This window comes from Cynara cardunculus (assembly GCF_001531365.2).
Source record: "Cynara cardunculus var. scolymus isolate 2C chromosome LG 12, CcrdV1, whole genome shotgun sequence".
Lineage (NCBI taxonomy): Eukaryota > Viridiplantae > Streptophyta > Magnoliopsida > Asterales > Asteraceae > Cynara > Cynara cardunculus.
Window position 1 is genome coordinate 25,047,879 of NC_037539.1, and position 22,607 is coordinate 25,070,485.

General features: G+C 35.7%; 1 protein-coding gene across 2 annotated transcripts; it reads right to left on the reverse strand.

Moving 5' to 3' along the window:
• Nucleotides 1-1,851: 1,851 nt before the first annotated feature.
• Nucleotides 1,852-12,152, reverse strand: LOC112522639 (E3 ubiquitin-protein ligase COP1-like). Of its 2 annotated transcripts, XR_003070216.1 has the most exons (14): nt 11,604-12,152; nt 10,602-10,679; nt 9,117-9,272; nt 8,324-8,665; nt 7,869-8,026; nt 7,709-7,774; nt 7,028-7,106; nt 5,432-5,590; nt 5,265-5,363; nt 4,606-4,710; nt 4,332-4,377; nt 4,152-4,260; nt 2,516-2,626; nt 2,124-2,255 (listed from the first exon to the last, which is right to left on the reverse strand). XR_003070216.1 is itself a non-coding variant. In XM_025131895.1 (13 exons), the coding sequence occupies exons 1-13, from the start codon at nt 11,997-11,999 to the stop codon at nt 2,091-2,093; spliced, it is 2,094 nt and encodes a 697-aa protein (XP_024987663.1). In that variant the 5' UTR covers nt 12,000-12,152; the 3' UTR covers nt 1,852-2,090. The 2 variants fall into 2 exon arrangements, 1 of the variants encoding a protein (XP_024987663.1); XM_025131895.1 differs by lacking the exon at nt 4,332-4,377 and having other exon boundaries at nt 1,852-2,255; nt 4,152-4,331.
• Between the last annotated feature and the right edge of the window lie 10,455 nt (nt 12,153-22,607).

A 22,607-nucleotide genomic window follows, 5' to 3' on the forward strand; every position in this document is an offset into this window, starting at 1 on the left:
GGTTTTGAATTTATATTGAATGTGTATTTTGATTTAGAGCTTTCATTACGAAAATAATTGGTTGTGGAAAAAAGTTGTTTTTTACGATAAATACATTTCATTTGAGAAACCAGGTTTCAGATAACCATCATTTCAGTTGTACTGTTTTATAATTATGATGAAACCTGCTTGAACTCACTAGACGCTAATCCTAACCTTTTTTTTTGTCGGCATTTGCATTAGGTCTTCGTTGGGTTTTGGTACTAGCAATACTGTGATGAATTAAGTGCTAGATAAATGCACAAGAAGGAATTAGCTATTCGTTGACGTCTTCTACAATTGGAGTTAGCGACCATTATTGGACTTAGTGACACCCGAACTTGACTTAGTCATCATGTAAGACTTGATTTATCAATTGTTGATGTTAAGTCTAGATTTGATATACGAGTTAATTTAGGTATTGATTTATAGTAAAGGATTTATACTTTATTTGTTGTATTATTGAAAATTTTAAATTAGTCGTGTTTTCCAGAATTAACGGTGTTACAGCTTATCCAGTTTGTAGATTATATTATTAATTATATTAAAGTAAACCACGATTTTTGTCCCTTCTTTTTCAAAATCATGGTTTTTGTCCCCATGATTTGCAATATATTGTTGTTTTCGTCCCTGATGCTAACTCCATCCCTGGTTTAACGTTAAGTATGATGAACATAAACATCGATAAATTGTAATGATATGAACAAGAAAAAAAATTAATTGTAAACCACATTGACAAAAACACAATGAATTGTACACTACATGAGTAAAAGAACAATGAATGGTAAGCCAGTAAACCACATACAAAAAAAAAGCAATGAATGGTAAACTACAGGAACAAAAACCATTATTTTGATTTCTCTCTTCTGAACATTTTATGTAAATGATTCTTAAATGAGAATAACAAAAAGCCATTTTTTTCTCCCGTAAACAATCTTTTTTAGGAGTTCTTTAAATTTGAAGAATTTTATCACCCTTTCTCTATTTTTTCTATTTTGAAGATAGTTCTGAAGAATTTGATTAAGCAAAAAAGCAACCGAAAATCTCCAAAAAGAAATTCATTTTGAAGAATCTATTGGAGATGCTCTAAAGAGTCTTGCGATCAAAGATTCAAAATACAACTTGAAAAGATTTTACAGTTTCATTTTAACCATGGGTTTGTAAGGGCTGGGTTACGGTTTAGAAGAAGAATTAAGATGAAAAGTGTAAGAAAAGATCTCCACCATTGGATATGAAATGCACCAAGGTGAGAAGCACCGGATTGATCCCCGTATCAAACGCGATTCATGGGCAAATTTGAAATTAAAGATGATCAAAAGTCCAGATCTCTTCTTACGGTTCTCACATTAACTCTTCTTCTCACACCATCCAATGCCGGGTTCGTAAAATATGCCTATAAGTACATGACTTCTGTCAAATTTCTTTACTGGATTCCGATTCCACCAAATTCCATCATGCGAACCAAACGTCCCCTTATAGTTTTCAACATCCAAAGACCAAAATTTTAGTTTACTTTGTATTAATGAACATTGACAAACAGAAGTATTAATATCATGGTTTAAAGTTTGCTTTATATTTTTCGTATTTGACAATATTATTTTCAACTCAAATTGAAGATCTTTTACCGTATATTTATTGCACGTGCCATTATCTCTTTCCCTAATGACACTGCAAAACAAAGTGACAGACGGATTTTTTCGTCGGTGATTCTGCGGGTAATTATGCACTCGACACATTTTCTTCGGCTATACGAGATCCACCGGTGATGGCTTTTTCTAGCGGAGAAGCCCATTGTTTTGTGTTGCCACCTAAGCTTTGCAACCAATAGTGATGGATCGTAAAATCGGGATTTAACTAGACAAAAATAGGTAAACAAATCTACATGACGATTACCCGAAGTTTGAATAAGGATTTGCAGCAAAAACTAGTTTTAAGGAACATCAAAGTGGAAAGCATGTAATTTGCCTTTCCATCTTGAAAAGGATTCTAACTTAATCAACCAAGCCACTGGGATAAAAATGCTATATCATAAAGAGGAACTTCTTTTACTCCATCAAACTTATATGTACTTACTATTCAGCAAGAACGAGAACTTTAATCGTTCCCCGACTGTTTGCAGTTATCATTGTCGGACTGTCGTTTTTCCAACAAACGGCACTTGTGAAGTACGACCCTGGCTCCTCACCCTCGTTTGCATCGGAACTAAATCCATGTGATGCTGCAGGTCTCGAAATAGCCTACAAACACAAAAACAAGATTATAATTTTAATTTCAAATTAGCTGTTTCGGGTGAGGTTCAAATTCATGGAGGGAACCAACTATTCATGATGAATATCACTTGATAATGTAAATTATTCATCATGATATGTATGTAAAAATGCATAAATATCATGGCAAAGATGCATTAAATCATAAATAAATGAAAATGCATGACTGCATTGTTTATTGATCACCCACCCCTTTGGGTGAAATTTTGCTCTCTAAGTTGTAAGCTAACCTTGTGGTACACAAAGACTTCATTAGTCTCACTGCCACAGGCGATGAATTCGCTATTCACAGTTAGACCCACGAAGTTCTTCTCATTCACATGTCCTCTAAACGTACGAAGCTGCGAGATTATGGAAGGAAAAAAGAAAACAAAAATGAAAGCCAAGTCCAGTAATGCAATAATGAACAGATGCACATAGGGATAGAGTGTTATGTTTTCAAACTAATTTCTAGGTTTAATACCATTTCTTCATTTTTCATTCTGGTGACGTTTTTGTGAGATGATAGATGAGAACGTACGAGACTCGAAAACTAAATATGCGAACGGAGAAAGACATGAAACTTTGTTATGTTTCTAACAAGTTATTTGTAAGGAGCTCTAGAGAAATGTTTCAGAAAGCTGTATACACACTTACATCAGAAAATAGCACACATTATAACATGATCATTTAGTCAATACAAGAATTGTACGAACAGCATTTATCTAACTAATATCATAACTAGATGTAATTATTTAAGACCAAAATGCATGAAAATGCGATGTACTTTGGTCTGATTCCTATTTGCATGACGTACTTCCAAACCTTCATTTTGGTAAACATTTAAAAGTACCAAAATACATTTCAGAATGCATCTCACAACATTTCAGAATGCAAAATGCTATGTACTTTGCTCCGATTCCTATATCATGTAATGTACTTTGGTCTAAATGATTCAAGAGTTATCACATATAAGGTACCAAATTGAAAGGTTATGCAAGTACGATACACAATAAAAACTAGACAAAAGTACATTGCATATTCATGCAATTTACCCATATTTTAATATATTGAGAAGAAACAAATACAAAAATGTTGATAGTATAAACCATTGTTGTAAGATCAAAAGAAGCAATACTGTTATTACTATGTTCGATTTTGATTTACTCTAAATTTTAAAAATATGATTTCAAGGTATCTGGGTTTTTTCAGTTAGCAATGTTGCAGAACAAAATATTACATGAACTACAACAATCATAAAGATTCCAAAGGGTCTTTGGGAAACTATCCGGTAACCCAACTTTTCTAGAGGTCAAGGGTTCCAACCTCACCAAAGGTGAGGGGCTGTTTGTTTACCTCTTAATAGTTCCATTAAGACGCAACCTCTGAATCGTTAAGAGGTGAATCTTGTTTGGCAAAAAAAGTCCGTCTCTTCATGGTTCTAAAATCCTCTGAATGATTTTGTATCTTGGGACTCTGAACCATTCAGTGCCTTAATTTCTTTCCGAACAATAACCAAACAACCATATTTCATTTTTGCGCTATATCATAAGAGCCTTTTAATCATTCTGCACCAAACCATTCAGCAACTGCCAAACAACCCCTAAGACCCATGTTTGAGTTCATTTGCCGTATATAAATATTATATACTTCAAAATACATAGAGGTAAGAAATGCTATTACAAGAGGACGTTCCATTTTACTAGGAGATTATATCCTATACACAGTAAGGTACTAATCGGATATTAATTTGCCGGTATAAGATATCATAGTACAACATTATTAATTAGTTTGGTAAAAGATTTCCTTAGACACATGAGAAGCTCGAGTGTAAAATTAGGTTTCAACTATGAACAGAAACTGCATGAGAAGCAGACATATGCTTACCGGGATACTATGCTTGACATCCCACAACCGCAGCGTGCTATCAGTAGATGCAGAAGCAAGCTCATGGTTGGACAAGAATTTTACGTAAGAAACAGCTTTCCGATGCCCACTGAAAACATGCAATGGTTGGCTTACATTCCTTAAGTCATAATAATGAATATGATGATCTGCAGAACCCACCTGCAAGGTGCAAAACATCCTCCCCGAAATAAGCAAATCTGTGCACCTACATTGTTGGAATAATCAAATAAAAACCAAACCAAACAAATCCATATGTCCCACCCGGATGTGGGCTTTGGCGGTAAGATGCACACGGACCTGACGTCTTGACCTCTACCCCAAAGAGTAGAGCAATTGTTTATGTTGGGTTGTGGGTGTTTGGGGGGGGGGGGGTTCTTGTGAAATTGGAAAAATCAAATCGAAGGTCAACACACTAGACTAAAGAGGAACTTACCGCAACATGAAAGCTAGATCCAGGATTATACTTCACTGAGCAAATATTTGCTTTCATGTCAATGTTAAGGACACTTGCCTCTTGTCGTGTACACCATATCTTCACCTGTTCAATAAGTTGGAAACATACAGGCAACATTATGAAGCTTGAATACAAATCAAACAGAGCACAAAACAGAACTCTCACATACTCATATCAGTAAGTTATCTGATGGTATAATGCATAAAAACAAATTCAGGGACCATTTACCAATACAAATCAGGTAAGCGCTAACAGGGTAAGAGTTCGGTCCGAGTAAGAGTCCCTCCCTTAGCTTACCAGGTCAGCATCATAGATCGCGTGCTAAACAGCAGCATCTTTGACCAGGTTAGTGCCTCTTACCAGGAAGCAGGTAGTAAATAGCCTCGTTTCATTGTCATATATTACATACATGCATGATGGATGGTCAGTGTACACCCCCCCAAGCGAAGGTTTGGATTTGTTCATGTTACCATCATGCATCAAAAGAATTCTAAATCTTAATTTGGATTTCCAACTGTTTAGAAGTGGCTTGGAGAAGTACAAGTGAACTGGTCCATTAGAACAATTATTTTAAAACAAGTGAAGGTCAACAGATGGATTAGAAAACCACATATTATTCGCTTCTGAACCATGAGTACCTTACAGTCATCACTTCCAGATACTAGCATTGTAGGTTCAGTACGTGAAAAATCAAGACTCCATGCTCGTTTCTCATGCTCCTCATACTCCATTACGCTCTGAGGCAGAGTTGTAATTCAAATTGGCATGATAAATAATTAAAAGCCAACTCAAGGGAAGATGCTACCTGGCGAGTGGTTACATCCCAGACGGTCACAATACCCTCGTAATCACTACTGGCTATATGACTTTTGGTGTACTTGTTCCAGCTCAAACAACTAAGTTTGGAGCGTGTTGACATTTCCACCACCACAGGTAACTGAGCATCTGCTTGTTCATTCACCACCTGGAAAACCGAAAACCGCTAATGCAGATGAGCACATAATAGATATAAATGGACAAAAAAAATTATCAAGTTCCAAGAAAACCAATTGCAAGCATCTAATCAAATGACTTCATGCAAGAGATCACTATGATCGCATGTCATCATATAATTTAAGTGTATGATCAATTGTAGTTTATTGTGAGAGAACATATAGCCATACATTTTAGATGAATATGCTCTCACAAGAGTAGGGGATGGTTTTTGCAAGATATGCTTATTGAGTCTTCTGTTGTCTAGATTATTTGGTAACAGAAGTAAAATAAATACACAATAGTATAAGAATAAATAGAATCACTAGAACCCACAAAAATGAGATCTCTTACAGATATGCAGTTAATGTACAACATTTTAATTTTAGTTTATCTGCATAAAGTCCAAGGGGGTGTTTGGTTAGAGGTATTAAGCAGTAATTAATGGGATTGAAAATAAAGGGAAGTGTTTGGTTTTATAAAATGTAATGGGCCCATTCTCCCACAAGCAGAGATTTGCATTCCAGGTTAAATTGGAATAAATGAAGTTCTTGTTGACGTGACTTGAATCATTCTCAAATGGAAATTGTATTCATATGGTAACTCGCGCCAGATAGATGGTTAAAAAGGCAGTTCATCTACCTCCACTGCCTCCCTATAAAACTATACTTGTTTAAGTTCAAACACCATAAATGCACAAACAACACTTCCGCCCCCAAATATTCCAAATCTTTCCTGCTTGGTATATCTCAAGAGAAGCGAATCTTGCGACAAAAATGAAGAAGCATTGATTGGCCTTAATTTAGGAAGCAGTACTGCCATTGTAGTTAATAGCTCTAAAATAAGATAACTTTTATATTCCACAGGGTTTCTTCAGATTCGTTAAAGTAGCTGTTCATTATGCACTTTGAGGAATATCTAAGACGCATGTAACGTGCTTTGGAAATTCTTTACTAGTATAACAGAAATGAAGCAAAAATAACAAATATAGAAGTGGAAGCAACCTTAAGCCTACAGTGTTTGTGCAGCCAATCACTTTCTTGATAAGCCTGCCAAGCCAAAAGGGACACTAATGCTTGGACAAACTGACAGCAGGGTACTTGAGTGTTTGTCCCAAGCCACTGATAATAGCTATGCACTTGAAACTAGCAAGTAGCCATATTTATAGATCTACAATGTATTTATCAAAAATAACACCGATCTACATCGTTATATAAAAACCAATCTACATAGCAAATAATGAAACAATGCATATCGGTAATTCAACACTAGATGCAGAGAAAAATTACAATACAATCTGTAAAACTAACAGTCCAGCCACAATGAACTGAAATTAATATTCAACATAGAATTGAATCCCCTCAAATTATAATTTGAAGGGGTTTGATACTAGGCCAGAAGTGCAGATCAAGCTTAATGCAACACTTACAGAGGCAAACTCAAAAACTTTGATTCGTCGTGAAACTCCAGCAGTTGCAAAAAGCTCATCATCTCGGTCAAATTCTATGCTGCAAGTAGGCAAAAAAGTCAAACGAAATAGACACAAAGGCTGTGTGTTTCAATGAGTTTCTGTTGCAGGCCATCTTTATTATACCAATAAGATGCCTGATGATCAATGAAGCAACAACGCCTTTGTTTAACCAATACTTGCTAAGAAGCTTGCAAACTTGATGACCTCTCATGGTTGGTAAGAATATAGTTTGCTGAAATGATGCTTCTACACTATAATAATATTCAAATACTTTCAACTAGTTTATCAAGTTGACATAGCAAAAAAACGGTGAACATGTATTCCTTCACATAAATAAGGTTGCTATCATTCTGATATCTTGATAAGCAGATCATTTTCTTTGGAAGAAATATTGGCTAGGAAGCTAGGAACTCTGAATACAATATTAACCATCCGAAAACTGTTGTTGAAACAACCATTTCCAGTTCACTGTCAACAAGTACTATCACACTAGTTATCAACAAAAACTAGTTTATAGTAACTTTAGGCTAGTGTACATGCCATAGTTTCTCACAATTCTAAGAATATCAAAGGAAAGAGTTAGCCATCTGATAATTTAAAAATATCAACCACCATATGAGTCAAATCTTCTAAACTAACCTTGATATAATATCAGCTGAGTGAAAAAGATCCCCATGCCTAAGTTCAGCAATGACTCGCAATCGACTACATAAAACAAATAGAACATGGACATGTTCAAATTTTCTGTTCGATAAAGGATGAGAACAAAGTAACATGGACATAAAGACACACACTACACCTGTATCGTGTAAATGTAGAAAGTACAGATTGAAAGTCCTTCAGTCCTGTATGAAAACCTTCTCTTTTTACAGGATTACTGTCCCTTTCTTCCTGCTTCTGCGTTTGTTTTGCCCAATGTCTTCTCTTTTGCAGGTAACATTCTTGCAAGTCATTAAACTGTTGCAATTGACACATGATGAAACAAATATAACTGAAACAGTGACAACGGTTAACAGAAAACAACAAACCCTAATACTTGACAGCTTGACTATTCAAAATCTTATTATATGAGAGAAGTTTGAGATGATTTGCAATAAGATAGTGTGCAGAAAGCCAGCACAAATGAAACATGTAGAATATCTTGTTTCTTATGTTGTTACCACTTTTAAATGTGCTCATTCAACCTCGTTGAATCAAAACATATATACCAATGCTAATATTTAAATCCCAGATCTTGCAAATGAGAACACTGACCTGTGCATGAACCCGCCTTTTTCTTGCTACAGTTACTCCTGCTTGAGTATTCTGTGAATCTGACCCACTGCAAGCATCCTTTCTTTGAAGTGCTAGAGAGCTTACAGGAGCCTGTAAATCAGGTAACCTACTTTGTGGACTTCCTGAACCAACGATGTTTCCCATAGGCATACTGCTGCTATTACGTTTATCCATCAATGATGGCCATGATGTTTTTACAGTGGAATCATCAGAAAGCATCCTTAGTTTTAACGAGCATCTTTCTCTTGCTCGATGCAATTCTATTCTGTGTCTCTCTACGGCGCTTATGTCTTCCTTAATGTACTGAAGATCATTTTGTACCTACAATAAGACCAAACAGAATCAGCATTACAATCAGAAAGTATATCGTGACAGTGCTAGAACTTGGTGAACTGTTTTAAGGGTGGCCCCAACACAAAACAAGTGCCACATTAGATACATGCAAAAGATGAGAGTCAGCACCCAATGAGCTACAGCCTTCACCCAGAGAATATCCCAAACAAGGCCAATTGACAATAACTAGTTTTAGTAGTCTACATTTTGGCATCCCAATGACTAATGCAAAAGTGAATAAAAAACTCTGTAACAGATTTGCTATTTTCTAACAAAAGGGCACCACTTCCCACAGCAATTTCAAGGTCTGGCACCCCTGCAGTGAACCATAAATGGTATGCCTCTAATTGACTCTCAACTAAACACCAGTAAAACATATTTGTTAAGATCTTTAGAATATCACATGCACAAGCCAAAACAGGTAGGCGAAATTGAAGACCTCATTCAGCTCTTCAAGCTTCTGCCTTCTTAAGCAATGCAAAAATTCGTGCATAATATGCAGATTTGTCTCAGCTTCTTCTTGCTCCATTTTTCTTTTCTTCTCAGTAAGAAGAGTTAAGAGGCTGTCCAGCTCCTTGATTGACACATCGCATCCCTGTCTAAGAGAAAAGAGTCACCTTTAAATATATAAAAACGAATGAGATATTAGCATCTTGGTGACCAAGACGAATTTCATTTGATATATATGCAACATATCAACTCATTATATTTCTTTTTCCTTAAAAGTATGTTATTCGAGGTAAAGAACATGACGAATTGTGCTAAAGGAAGAGGCCTCTTCGCACACGACTCCCTTGTAGGTTTACCAAGCAGGCCAGCCATGCTTGCTGAGGGAAGGCATAATGCTAAATCACCATTCATCATGAGGGATAAGGTGAGATATTGCACATAACAATGGTGTTTAAACAAAAAAAGATTATCAAACAAAAGCCCCTAATACCCAATGGAACTTGCATGTTGTGCATGTAGAAATTTTTTTAATGACTGCTCATTGTGTGATCTACCTTAAACACACCCACAAATATGCGGTGCAACTAGAAGCTTGAATTAGGATTAGATTAGAAATAGGGTTCCTTACAATTATGTTTAAGCCGATAGGCCCACATATGTAGGTTTTGCATTAGATAATAGACATTGAATTTATCCAAAATATTTACACAATTTCAGATCCAAAGCCATGTTAGAATATGGTGGAACCCTGTAAGTAATCACTTTCCCCACTGATGGAAACTTTCAAATTCAAGAGGAGCGTGGTTCGAGCTTAAGTGTAAGAAGATAGAATTGAGGTTTCTCGTGTTCAAGCTTATGGGTGAATCTTGTGTACTATTTTATATTCATGGTTTCACCTTTGTAATGAACAGAGTGACATGACCTAGATATACAGTATTATTCGTAGAAAAAACATGAAGAAAGATCATTTCAGAGAGCATGCCTGTTCAAATGCATACAGCGAAGAACTCATCTCTACTATGTAGTCCACAATATTCAAATTGAAGCTCTTGTATAACTGAACTCATAAATACAGCTCAAGCTAAATAATTTGAAGCCTCATTTCCAAAAGTAAGATTATAAATATGGCAGAGTTCAGCGACAAATAGTTTCATGCGAAGGGCCCTGGTTTAACCCCTCTCTCTGTCCCTTGAAGTAAACTATGTTAAAGCAATTACATACCATCTACCAAGTAAACTAGTATTTCAATAACTGAGTGAACTTTATTACCAAAGAGCCTTTAGCCTAGCGGTATGTGAGTCTTTGGCCTCCTAGGAGGTCAGAGGTTCAATCACCAAAGGTGAGGAGGGTGTGTGAATTTATTTGTTCTATTTGCCGTATATAAATATTATATATTTAAAAAAAACAGCATCTGTATCAAGCAGTCATACCATAAGAGTCATAAGAGTAGCTAATGTTCAATACGATAACTGACCTGTTGAAATGCTAGACGGACTTGTTCAACAGGAGATGCACCTTTTGCTATTTGACAAGCTGAAGCCTTCATCAATAGCTGCATGAATTGTCCTTTGCATTAAGTAGCTAGATGTACATTGTGTACATACTTTGCTTGTTGCGTAATAGTGCTCATAAATAAGAAGGATTAAGAAAAATTGATTTTCTTACTTGTAACTTCCTTAACTTTCTTCATTAATAAAAATAAAGATATTTTACATGCAAAGGATTATGACCTTTTAGTCATTAACAAATGGAAGGGGGAATAAGTGTAACCATAGACAACCATATGGGAGACTTTTGCACTCGAGGGTTGAATTGGGATGTCATGAAGTAATGACCGGTTTAAAATGTGCTGATAGATATTCTGATAAAATCCCAACAGCAAGAAAAACAAAGATATACAAAGTTAAGGTGTTGAGATTAGCTACTGCCAAACACGTATAATAGTATAATCAGGCTAAGTTATAGTCAATGTATCCTGTCAATAATGTAACTACAGGGACGTAATTCGTCATCATGTCAATTTGTCAACCACGGGAAGAAATTACTAAAGATAAAGACACAAATCAACACAAAATGAAGTCTAGTCATCCAATTTGCTGAAAGGATTACCATATACGCAGATGACCAACATAGAGGCACTAAAGCACAGAACTCCAACATTGACCAATTCATGCCAAACCAAAAAGTGAAACGTTTCTATTCCTAAAAAATGACTATATGCAAGTACAACTTCCCATATTGTGCATGCTTTGCTCCATACAAATAAATACACAGGCAGCATCACTCACAACCGCTTACTATAAACTTATCAAGCTGAAGGACCATGGATATCTTAAGTGGCTCCTAATCCTTCTAATTAATTAGCCCAACAACAATTAAAAATAACACGTAATATACGAATCAAAAACTGTACTCCGGTACATCAATTCCAAGTGATGATCATGGCGAGATACTGATTACTTGAGCAAAAAATTACCTTGTTAAGCAAAAAATTAGGAAATAGTTGATTAGTGGTGAGATACTGAGCACACGAAGGACAATCGCTCTTATTCTGAAGATGTGTAGCAATGCACATGTAACAGAAGTTATGACCACACGATGTCAAAAACGCATCCTTAATGATCTGCATGCATATCGGACACAAGACATCTTTATCCAGCGCTGCCGCATCCACCGAAGCACGATCATTTCCCCTTGCCTCCACCTCCACCACAGCCAAAGCGGAATCCGGCGCCGGAAGCTGCGTCGGAGGTTCCTGAGACAGCGGTGGTGGTGGAGGTGAAGAAGCGACTGCCAGCCTGTCTGACGACGGTTCAGGCGGTTCCGACTTGACCGACGGCACAATCACTCCTCCTACTGAACCACCTCCCATAGTCTCACTCTAGAAACACATATTCTCTCTCTAAAAGGGTGTGTGAAGATGTCAATGGCTCACCGTGGTAACGCTTCTTCGCAGATGGTGTGTGTGTGTGTGTGTGAGTGCGTGTATGGGTGAAAACTGACCACGTTGTGCAGGGTTCAGTTTTGATTCTTTTCCATTCCTTTCAAAAAAACAATATATATATATATATATATATATATATATATATATAAACCGACTCATCTCTTGTTCAAATATCTGAGGTGTTTTTCCACGTCATCTCTTACTACAACTATTCATTCTTAACGTTTAAATATAACCTTCACCTTCACGAGATTTTTTTAAAATTTTTTGGTTAAAATTATCAATTTCAACGATTTTTCTATTTTGCATATCACACTATTATTTATTTTACTAAAATATTTAATATTTGATAAAAAAATTAATTTTAAGAAATTTTATTGGTGGGAAAAATGAAAAACATTCACAGGTCCGTTCCTGATATTTTATGGGTCTGGACGAACATAAAAACATTGTCCACTGTAAGAAAGAATGTTTTTAACGACTTTTGTCGTTGCTAAAAGTCCATTTATGATCAGAAAGAGTATATAACATGTTGTCATTATAACTTGTGCCGAAAATATGTCATCGCTAAAAAGCGCATCGTCAAAGTTCACTTTTCTTGTAGTGACCCTCAGTAAGTACGAAAATAAATTCAGTAAATGTTTTTCATTAGTATAAAATTGAGTACAAGAAATGCAAATAATTTACTGAGGAAAGAAATCATATTTATCTTTATTATAGATATATAAGAGAGTACTTAAATTTACGTACCTCTTATTAGGTAATTTGAAGCCAAGAGTATAAAAACTATGGTTGATAAATTTTTATAAAAAATAAGAATTTTTTTAGTTCATAACAAGAAATATGTGTTATTTTGATATAAAAAGAGAATTTGTGTGAATGAAGTAATTGTGAGCATCAATGAGAGATCAATAATAAAGAAGATTATCAAGGTTTTCTAGACAAACAGACAAATAAGAATCAATAAGAATATGAAAGAAAAGATTATACATTGAGAACCAATAAAAGTAACTAATGAATTAAACATATAATATGCAAGCTCAATAAATGATTGTTTGAGCACTTAAATAGAATATTGTGTTTTTGTGGAATCCCAATGAAAGATACATAAGTCAAACAATTGATGAAAATATTTATATTTTATTTTTCTTCTTTTTTTGCTAAACTAAAATAAGATGTTAAGATTAAAAGTTTATGTAACATGACATATATAAAAAACATTACTAAATACATCTAGTAGAAAAAAAATATTGATTAATCACAAAACCATGAAACACATCACAAATTATAAGAACAATAGATTGATTTTCAAACAATAGTAAAATATTTTATGTAGAAGCAAAATAGATAATAATAGTCAACAAAAACAATTAGAACAACATAACTAAATAGCAATAGTCAATAGAAGCATAAATTGATAAAAATATCGAACAAAAATATATAGCAATAACAAGTACATGATCTTAACGTTGAATTGTTGAAGCACGAAAACAATCAAACATATAGAGATAACAATAACCAATATCATTGGACCTTGTTGGAGATAAAAAAAAATTAGAGTGGCAAGAAACAAAACATATAATGAATGATCAATTAATTTTATTTTATTTTATTCTCTAATGTAATTAGTTGATATATTTTTTAGCACTTATTATCACCTAAATTCTTTTTGCCTCATATTATATGATACAATTTTTTGGCTTCCTTTACTTTATTAAAAAAAATTAGACTACTGTTGTATTTTAAGTGAAAAATTTGGGCCCCTCATATTTTTGGGCCCTGGGCATGCGCCCGTGCTGCCCTCCCCCAGGGACGGCCTTGAGCATTCACTCTCATAATCCATTATTTTTAGAGACTTCATTACATTAACAAAAAAAACTATCATCTGTTTTACTTTCTTTATTTAACTAAAGTTTTAGAGAGTATGTCAAAAAATCTATATATATATATATATATATATATATATATATAGATTTGGGATCATGTGAGACCAACCTGTTTTCGTGAGACCCATGAGACCAACATTTTACACTTGAAACTTCACAGCAAAATGCTGTGAAGGTAACTTTTTAAAACCTTCACAGTGTTTTTGCTGTGAAAGTTCGACTTTTTTTTAAACATTCACAGCGTTTTTGCTGTGATGTTTATGTGTAAAAATGTGGTCTCACGGGTCTCACGAAAACAGATTGGTCTCACGTGAACCCAACCCTATATATATATATATATATATATATATATATATATAACAATCTATATTTTCCCTATTTTGAAAATTCTTATGTGGATACTTCACCTCAACAAATTTTTAGGGTTTGTTTAGTTTGTAAGATTGTTTATGAGAGATTCAGATTTTATGAAAGGATTTGGATTTGGATTTGGATTGGAATGAATTTAAAATTATTTGTGTGTTTGCTTTGTAGGATTTGGATTGGAATTGAATTTCATTATTTATACAAAAAATATAAATAATTAAATTACATTTTTATCGATCAATTACTATAAAATAAAATGTTTTTAACATTTTTTAAAACCTTATTTCATACAATTTTACGAAATCCTGAGCACCCCTAAGGATTTCAAAATCCTATGTTTGTAGGATTTCAAATCTGGACAATGCAATAAACCAAACATGAGATTGGAATGTATTTGAAATCAAAATCCATTCCATTACTGCAAATCAAACGGGACCTTAAAGACTTTCTTAAGTTAGACACAAGAAAAATAATGACATAACACACTTTTGTATTAGAAATTATTATTGTTAGAGATTTTCACGAAAAATGACCAGAATATACCTGATGTATTAACAAAATAGCCATTTTTTTACGGGATTTGCCAAACTAACCATATGGATTGCACCCGGGGGGCATGGTTTGACCATGGAGGTCGATCTTCTCATATGTTGACCATAAAGTACAAAAAGTACAAAAAAAATAATAATATAAAATTAATTTGTGGGGCCCACATGTATCTACTTTAGAAAACCAAACATTATTTGTCTCGATAACCGGGATCACCCCCACCTCACCGGATCTTCCCCCGGGGCGATCCAACCTTTTTTTGGTTGAATCTTATTTCGTCTTTTACTGCAACAAGTTTTATTATAAATACTAACCTCCTCTTTGATTATTTTTCACACCTCATTTTTCATTTCTATTCTCTTATCTTCTATTATCATAACCCTAAACCCTTAAACACAATAAACCATCACAATCCTTAACCCTTAACCCATTAAACATAATCTACCATCACAACACATCACCCTTAAACACAAATATGAAATCACATCAAAGTGATGATGTTTTGGTGTATCTTCGAAGTGACGATTCATTCCAGGAGATAAATGGTGTCTTAGAGTACCTTCCGTTAAACTCCCCCGTACATGTATTACGTTTGCCTTCGCCAATAACGCATTCTGGTTTGGTTAAACGTGTTACGAAAAAGTTAAGTTTACGTAGTCCTTTCATTTTATTTTATAAAACAAATTCCTTTTACAAATATTATACCAGTTAAGCGATGACGACAATATGCTAATGTTCCATCAAAGTTTACCAGAAATGTTGACACTCTTTGTGGTCGACGATGGTGGTTATGGTGGAAATCCATCAAGTGCTGTACTCCATCAAAGTTTACCCAACAGTCCAAACACTTTTTACCCCGGTGGTATTAGCAGTGGAAATCAAAGCACTCTCTTCCCCGAAGGTAGTGGTGTAAACCCATATGGTCCAAACACTTTTTACCCCGGTAGTGGTAGTGGTGGAAATCCAAGCACTTTCTTCCCCGGTGGTGGTGGTGGAAATTCATATTTTGAACCAAAAAATACTGTTGATCATGATAGTTATTTGGTTCAAGATTTGAACATGTCTCCGACACAGTCTCCCAACCCGTACTTGATCCAGTCTCCGGATCAGTCAAAAACTTTGTGGGAGGTAGATATGGCTGAGGATGTTTCTGTTGCTGCAGAAATTTTGAATATACCCGAAGACGATAACTCCGATGTTGAAGAAATCCAGCCGAAAAGGAAATTGTTTTGGGGTATGTCCGAACCAACACCTTGCCCAGACCCTGTAGGACCGTGGAAAAGAAATCATGGAAGATGTGAACCAACGTTTCAATATTAGCATTTCCTACAGCCAAGCATGACGAGCAAAGATGTATGTCTTGTAACTGTTGAGGGGGACCCCTGAATCGTCGTTTAACCTACTTCCGGTTTATTATCACAATTTGAAGATAGCAAATCCGGGGACTATGACAGAGATCATTGTTGACAGACTTGGACGATTTGACATGTTGTTTGTCGCACTTGGTTGTTCGGTAATAATTTTTGTTATATTCTTGAATTATTGCCATAATTTTATGTTCTGAAGTTTATATTTGTAACCTTGTTCATCTGCAGATTCACTCATTTTCTAGGACACCTGAGACCGCTCCTTATGATGGACGATGCCCATATGAAGGGGCCATATGTGGGCACCATGATCTTAGCAGTCGGCATGGATGGAAACAATGGGATCGTACCCATTGCAATAGGAGTGGGGAAGACAGAAAGTGGCCCGTCATTGGCATGGTTTTTATATAAGCTGAGGCAGTATATCGGTGAAGTGCCCAATTTAACCTTCGTAACCGATAGGGTTGCCTCTATCAACTTGGCCATACAAACTGTATTCCCCAACGCACAACACGAACTTTGTTGTCGGCATCTGAGCCAGAACTTGCGCCTAACCTTTAGTAAAGACAAAAGGAAAAGGTGGATGCGACACAGTCTACCTAACGCCGTTCCATATCTTGAGGAAGTTGGTTACGCTAGATGGGCACGATCTTACTTCCTTGGATTGTGTTACAGTGCAATGACTTCCAATAGTGCGGAGTCCGACAACTTAGTAATTTGGTTTGCACGTTACCTTCCGATAACAATGTTAGTCGAATTTTATCGGGCGACATTGCAACAATGGTATTTTATACATCGACATAACGGAGGTAAATGCAACCATCCAAAACTATATGGTTGATTATGTAACATATGCTAATGTTATCAAATATTTGCAGCTCAAATGATGAATGTAATGACACCTTGGGCAGAGGCGAAAATAGAAAAGAGAATCCATAGGAGTGCAAATTGGAAGATATATCCCATTAGCGATTTGTTGTTTGAAGTTGATGACATGTATAAGAAAGGAATGCGCGATTTGCATTCTAAGACTTATACATGCATGCAATGACAATTTTCTGGTATAGCTTGCGATCATGTGATATCTGTTGCTCGAAGTTTAGATATTCAAAACGACAGTCAATTTTGTTCTGTTTAGTTCAACTTCGATTCTTATCGTGCAACATACAAGGAGGAAGTAATTCCCTTTCCACCAGAGAACGTATAACCGTCTTACCACCTCCCTTGGACATACAAAACTCTGGCAGGCTACGTAACCGCAATCGTATCACGTCACAAGACGAGGAACCGATAGTGAAAACTTGCAGTCGATGCCACCAGAGTGGACATTTTCATTATAATTGTCCGAGTCCGATGCCAGCTCCTAGGACAACGCACGAAAGTTCAAGTAGTCATCGAAGATCAGTTAGTCGACCAACCGATTGTGGTCCGTCTCAACCTGATACTACACAAGACTATGTATTTGATACTTACGATTTAAGTAAGTAAATGTACGTTTGTAAAGTGTAGCTTTGTTGTTTTAATACTAAATGGCAGTTTGATTGAGAAATACATGAACATTAACCATTAATACATAGATGAACATAGCTAACATCAATTAAAACAACAACATTCATACATAACATTACCATGAAAAACATCAATGAAAACAACAACATTTATACATAACATTACCATGAAAAACATCAATGAAAACAACAACATTAATACATAACATGCTTGTTAATTTCCTTCTGGATACAATTGTTTGCAAGATTCAATCCAATATGATCATTTTCTGCATCATGGGGTACCCTTTCGCTATATCTTTGACAAGTTTTTCCTGAGCTCAAATCTCTTTTTGCAATTGCTTTATAGTCTTCTTCCTCTCTTCGATCACTTCCTCTAATTTATTTTGAGTCTCCTTGTTTGTCCACCAATCATCACTGATCTTCTTGATCTCCGGTTCAGCTTTTTCTATGGATTTCTTCATCCTGGTAGGCATGGTTTGAGAAGACGGATGGTTTGATGATGATGGGTTTGCAACCATTTCTTGCAAGAAGTGGACAAGTAATTGTATAAGATTTAATATGGTCGGTATGAAGTTGTGATATTTGGTTTCACAAGGCATCCTATTTATACACTATCGCTCCCTACCAAAGCGTACAAGAAGTGAAAAGTAATTGTATAAGATCTAATAGCTGTCGTTGTGTTTTCAAATCTGGTCATAAACTTGCCATGGACTTATTAAATCGTCATCTGACATTATTCGTCAGTAAAGCTTACAAGATTCGTCCTGAAACCCTGACCTATAACCCCTACGAATGTACTATCGACCCCTACGATTTAAAAGTTATTGTGTATTCAAATCTGGTCATAAACTTGCCATGGACTTGTTAAATCGTCTCTGACATTATTCGTCAGTAAAAAGCTTACAAGATTTATCCTGAAACCTTAACCTATAACCCCTACGAATGTACTATCGCCCCTTACGATTTAATAAATGTCGTTGTGTTGTCAAATCCAGTCATAAACTTTCCATGGACTTGTTAAATCGTCTCTGACATTATTCATCTGTAAAGCTTACAACATTGTTCCTGAAACCCTGACTTATAACCCCTATGAATGTACTATCACCCCCTACGATTTAATAGTTGTCGTTGTGTTGTCAAATCTGGTCATAAATGCACTATGGACTTGTTAAGTGGTCTCTGACATTATTCGTCAGTAATGCTTACAAAATTCATCCTAAAACCCTGACCTATAACCACTACGAATGTACTATCGCCCCCTACGATTTAATAGTTGTTATTGTGTTGTCGAATCCGGTCATAAATGCGCCATGGACTTGTTAAATCATCTCTGACATTATTCGTCAGTAAAGCTTACAAGATTTTTCCTAAAACCCTGACCTATAACCCCTACGAATGTACTATCCCCCTCTACGATTTAATAGTTGTCGTTATGTTGTCAAATCCGGTCGTAAATGCTCCATGGGCTTGTTAAATCGTGTCATAGTGTTATTCTCTATATGTCTCTATTAATGGGTTGATGTTAGAAGACTTATTACTTGCTACCTTTTCCTGTTTTCTCTATAACAATGGACAGAAGCTCTTCCAGTTCTAATTTTAAATGTCCGAGGACGAACGAGGAGTGGAAGAGGATGGAGAAAGAATGGTGGAGAAGTTAACTACCACTAAAAATGGCAGATGATGCGAGGGAGGCTATCAAGGACTACCAACTCAAACTAGATATACTACATGAACAACGTGCAAACCTTGGTTCCAAAAAGGAGAAAATTGAACATGAGATGAACGAGAGGAAGAGATGGATTGTTGATGCAAAACAACAGATTAAGCAACAACAGTACTGGATTGCTGATACAAGAAAAAAATCAAAGAGGAGGAAAAACTGAACCATGATGCATGGTTCGAACTTGCATGCAAGAAAACTGGAAGAAACATTAGGTGGAATGAAGAGGACATTGAAAAAAAACACGAAAGGAATAGAAAGAATTAAAGCACTCTATCTGCATGATAAAATGTATCCGGTCATAAATTTATTATTGTCAATGTTCCTAGTTCGAACTTGTTCCACCATCAAGTATTCATTGACTCTCAACTCAGTAGCTAAAAAATGGTGAGGCATTGCATTTGTGGCGCTGATGCAATCATCCGAACGTCATGGAATGATCACAACCTAGACCGTCGATTCTTTTGTTGTTCATTATCTGTGAGTGTTTTCCTATATGAAACCTTCGCATATAATTGTGTTGTCATATATATCTATTTCTTACTTTTTTATAGGGAAGAAATTGTGGATTTATTGATTGGCTTAATCCACCAATGTGTCATAGATCTGTGGTAATTATTCCAGGGTTATTAAGATAAAATAATAATCTTGAAGCGTCTCTTTTTGAAGCTGTTTTACAAGCTCGCCGGTTGAAGATGATGTTGGTGATAAGTTGGATTTCTTTTTTAGTGATTGTGATGTTTTTATTCATCTAGACGATTGTAGGATAATTGTCATTTACGGTTTATTATTAGTGAATATCATTTTATTACAACGAAGGTATACGTGTTGCATACAAAAGAGATGTCCAATGTTGGCGAAAGAACTTCACATGATGTTATGTCGGCTCCGCACAACATACATCTTGTCCTTGGGACAACTGCTCAATAAGCATACAATAGAACACCCCACAATTACCGAGGACTCCAGCCTGTCCAGGCACGTATTTTAGATAAAATACTTTTAAATTCGGCAATCTGGGTGTCTCACTGACCCCTATATAATATCCTATCTCCAATAAGAATTTGGGGAAGTACTTCTTTATAACCTTGGTTAAAGCATTGATCTATTTATTGAACATTTCCGGAGGACAAGTCTCGTATAGAGTCAAACGCGATGACCTTACTTCTAGTTCCCCAGTCACCCAATGAGCATTTGGGATATTTATTGGGATGAATACCTGAAAAAATAAGTTGCAAATAAGAATTGATAAATAAATTATTTTCTATATATAACAAAATTGTTACGTGATTCTACCAACCCCGTCGATGTCACGCCATGACGGAAATGGCTCTAGTGTACCATTGCCGTAAATCTTTTGATCCGTAGGGCCAAGATGTGGGTTCGATAAACTTGGGATCCAATAAGGTCGCATGATGGTCCAACGGTCTATCGGTTGCCTCATGTGGAGCAGATGCGTGTTCCATGCATCAAGATGCTAAAAATACAAAATAATGGATTAATTATGTTTAAGTGAGTCAGAAATGTATGTTTTTCAACTTAATTAGTAAAGAGTTTAATTCTCATACCTCATTTTCCAAATACCCTGAATCAAGTCTACCCAATAGCTGTCCCCAAGCGTCGATAAACGCATAATGGGTAACTGATCAACATCAACAACTGGCCAACGTTTACAATGGTCGTTGTGGGCATCGATGAGGGCATTTGGTTAACGGCTTTCTTGTCCCTTTTTTTGGTTTTTAAGGCCGTAAATGGAGATTTTATCCACCATGATTTCTTGCTCACTCGCTTCTCAAGAGCATCGGGCAAACAAACCTCTACTTGCGGCTCTACAAATGGGACGTAGCATGATGTAGATGCCGCAACATATATCACAGATTCTTGTTGCGGCATAAACTGTGTACGCACAATCCAAGATAAATTAAAAAGCTTATCTAAATTAATTGTTAACTCGATAAATAAAAACATTAAAAAACTTAAACATATTTATCGTATCCTCATAGTTGTACGGCTGCGGCATATACTGTGTACATACAATCCAATATAAATTAATTTTTTTCATATAATTGTTAACTTTTAAATTAAAAACAGTGAAACCTTAAACATATTTACCGCATCTATCGGTGAGTACTGATGCACCAAAGGTGAGTCCACATGTGCCATCGGTGAGTACTGCTGTGTCATGTAATATAAATTTAATGTTTATATAATTGCTAACTTGTAAATTAAAACATCAACAAAAATAAACATACTTACATAGTCGTTATGCAGAGGCATGTATGGTGAAGGATCAACCATAGGTCCTTGTTTACGCACATCGTTCTCACATGAACTAAGTCTCGCATCGAGTGACCCATATTTTTCGTTTATAAGGTCTTTAACCGACGCGATCTTTTCATCGACCACAATATTGTATTGGTTTAATTCAACACGCCATTAGGGGATGTCGGTATATGCCACAGATGAATGGCGATGTTGTGGCTCATACTGTGGTCTGTGGGAAGTGTGCGCTGCAAATGATTGGCGTGTTGCCGATGGTTGGACGTCGTCGTCATCGTCATCATTTTATTCGTGACCTATCCCTTGATCGGGGTCCGACTGCCCATAATAGTTATTGGCCAAAAAATCTCTGCTTTCGATCCACCATTGGGCCGACTCCTCCAAATTTGTCCGCACCAACAAGGTCAGGGAGCGAGATGATTTCTAAAAATATATAAATCAATATAATTTTTTAAACATAAATAACAAAAAAATGGAAAATCTTAAACTTATAACAAATAAAATCAAACCTTGTCAATAGTTGCGAACTGACAACACTCTTCTCATTTTATCATTTTTTTTCGTTTCAATCCAATAGCCCTCAGGATTGAAGGACTATAATGAAAAAAAATGTTGGCTCGAGGAAATGTCTCCAAAATCCATATCTGATAGGTTACGAGGAAAAAAATGGTGAGAAAATATAAATTAATCAGTAAATAAGATATTATATAAAAAAAAAAATAACCATCCTTGAAGGCATATATGAAACCATATAATGTGTACTTATTCGGCGGTCAATTTCTGTGTCTGCGTCGCTCGAAAGCATTTATCAGTTATTGATATGTCAGACGCCATATATATGAGCCCCACAGGTATTG

Bases quoted from the DNA above. Each gene is read 5' to 3' on its own strand.
- LOC112522639 (XM_025131895.1), bottom strand. From the start codon at position 11,999: ATGGGAGGTGGTTCAGTAGGAGGAGTGATTGTGCCGTCGGTCAAGTCG. The intron at 7,775-7,868 runs GTGTAGTGTGTG...TGTTTTATGTAG, and splicing joins TCTACATTTACACGATACAG to TCGATTGCGAGTCATTGCTG. The intron at 2,627-4,151 runs GTAAGCATATGT...ATAATCTCGCAG, and splicing joins ATGTCAAGCATAGTATCCCG to CTTCGTACGTTTAGAGGACA.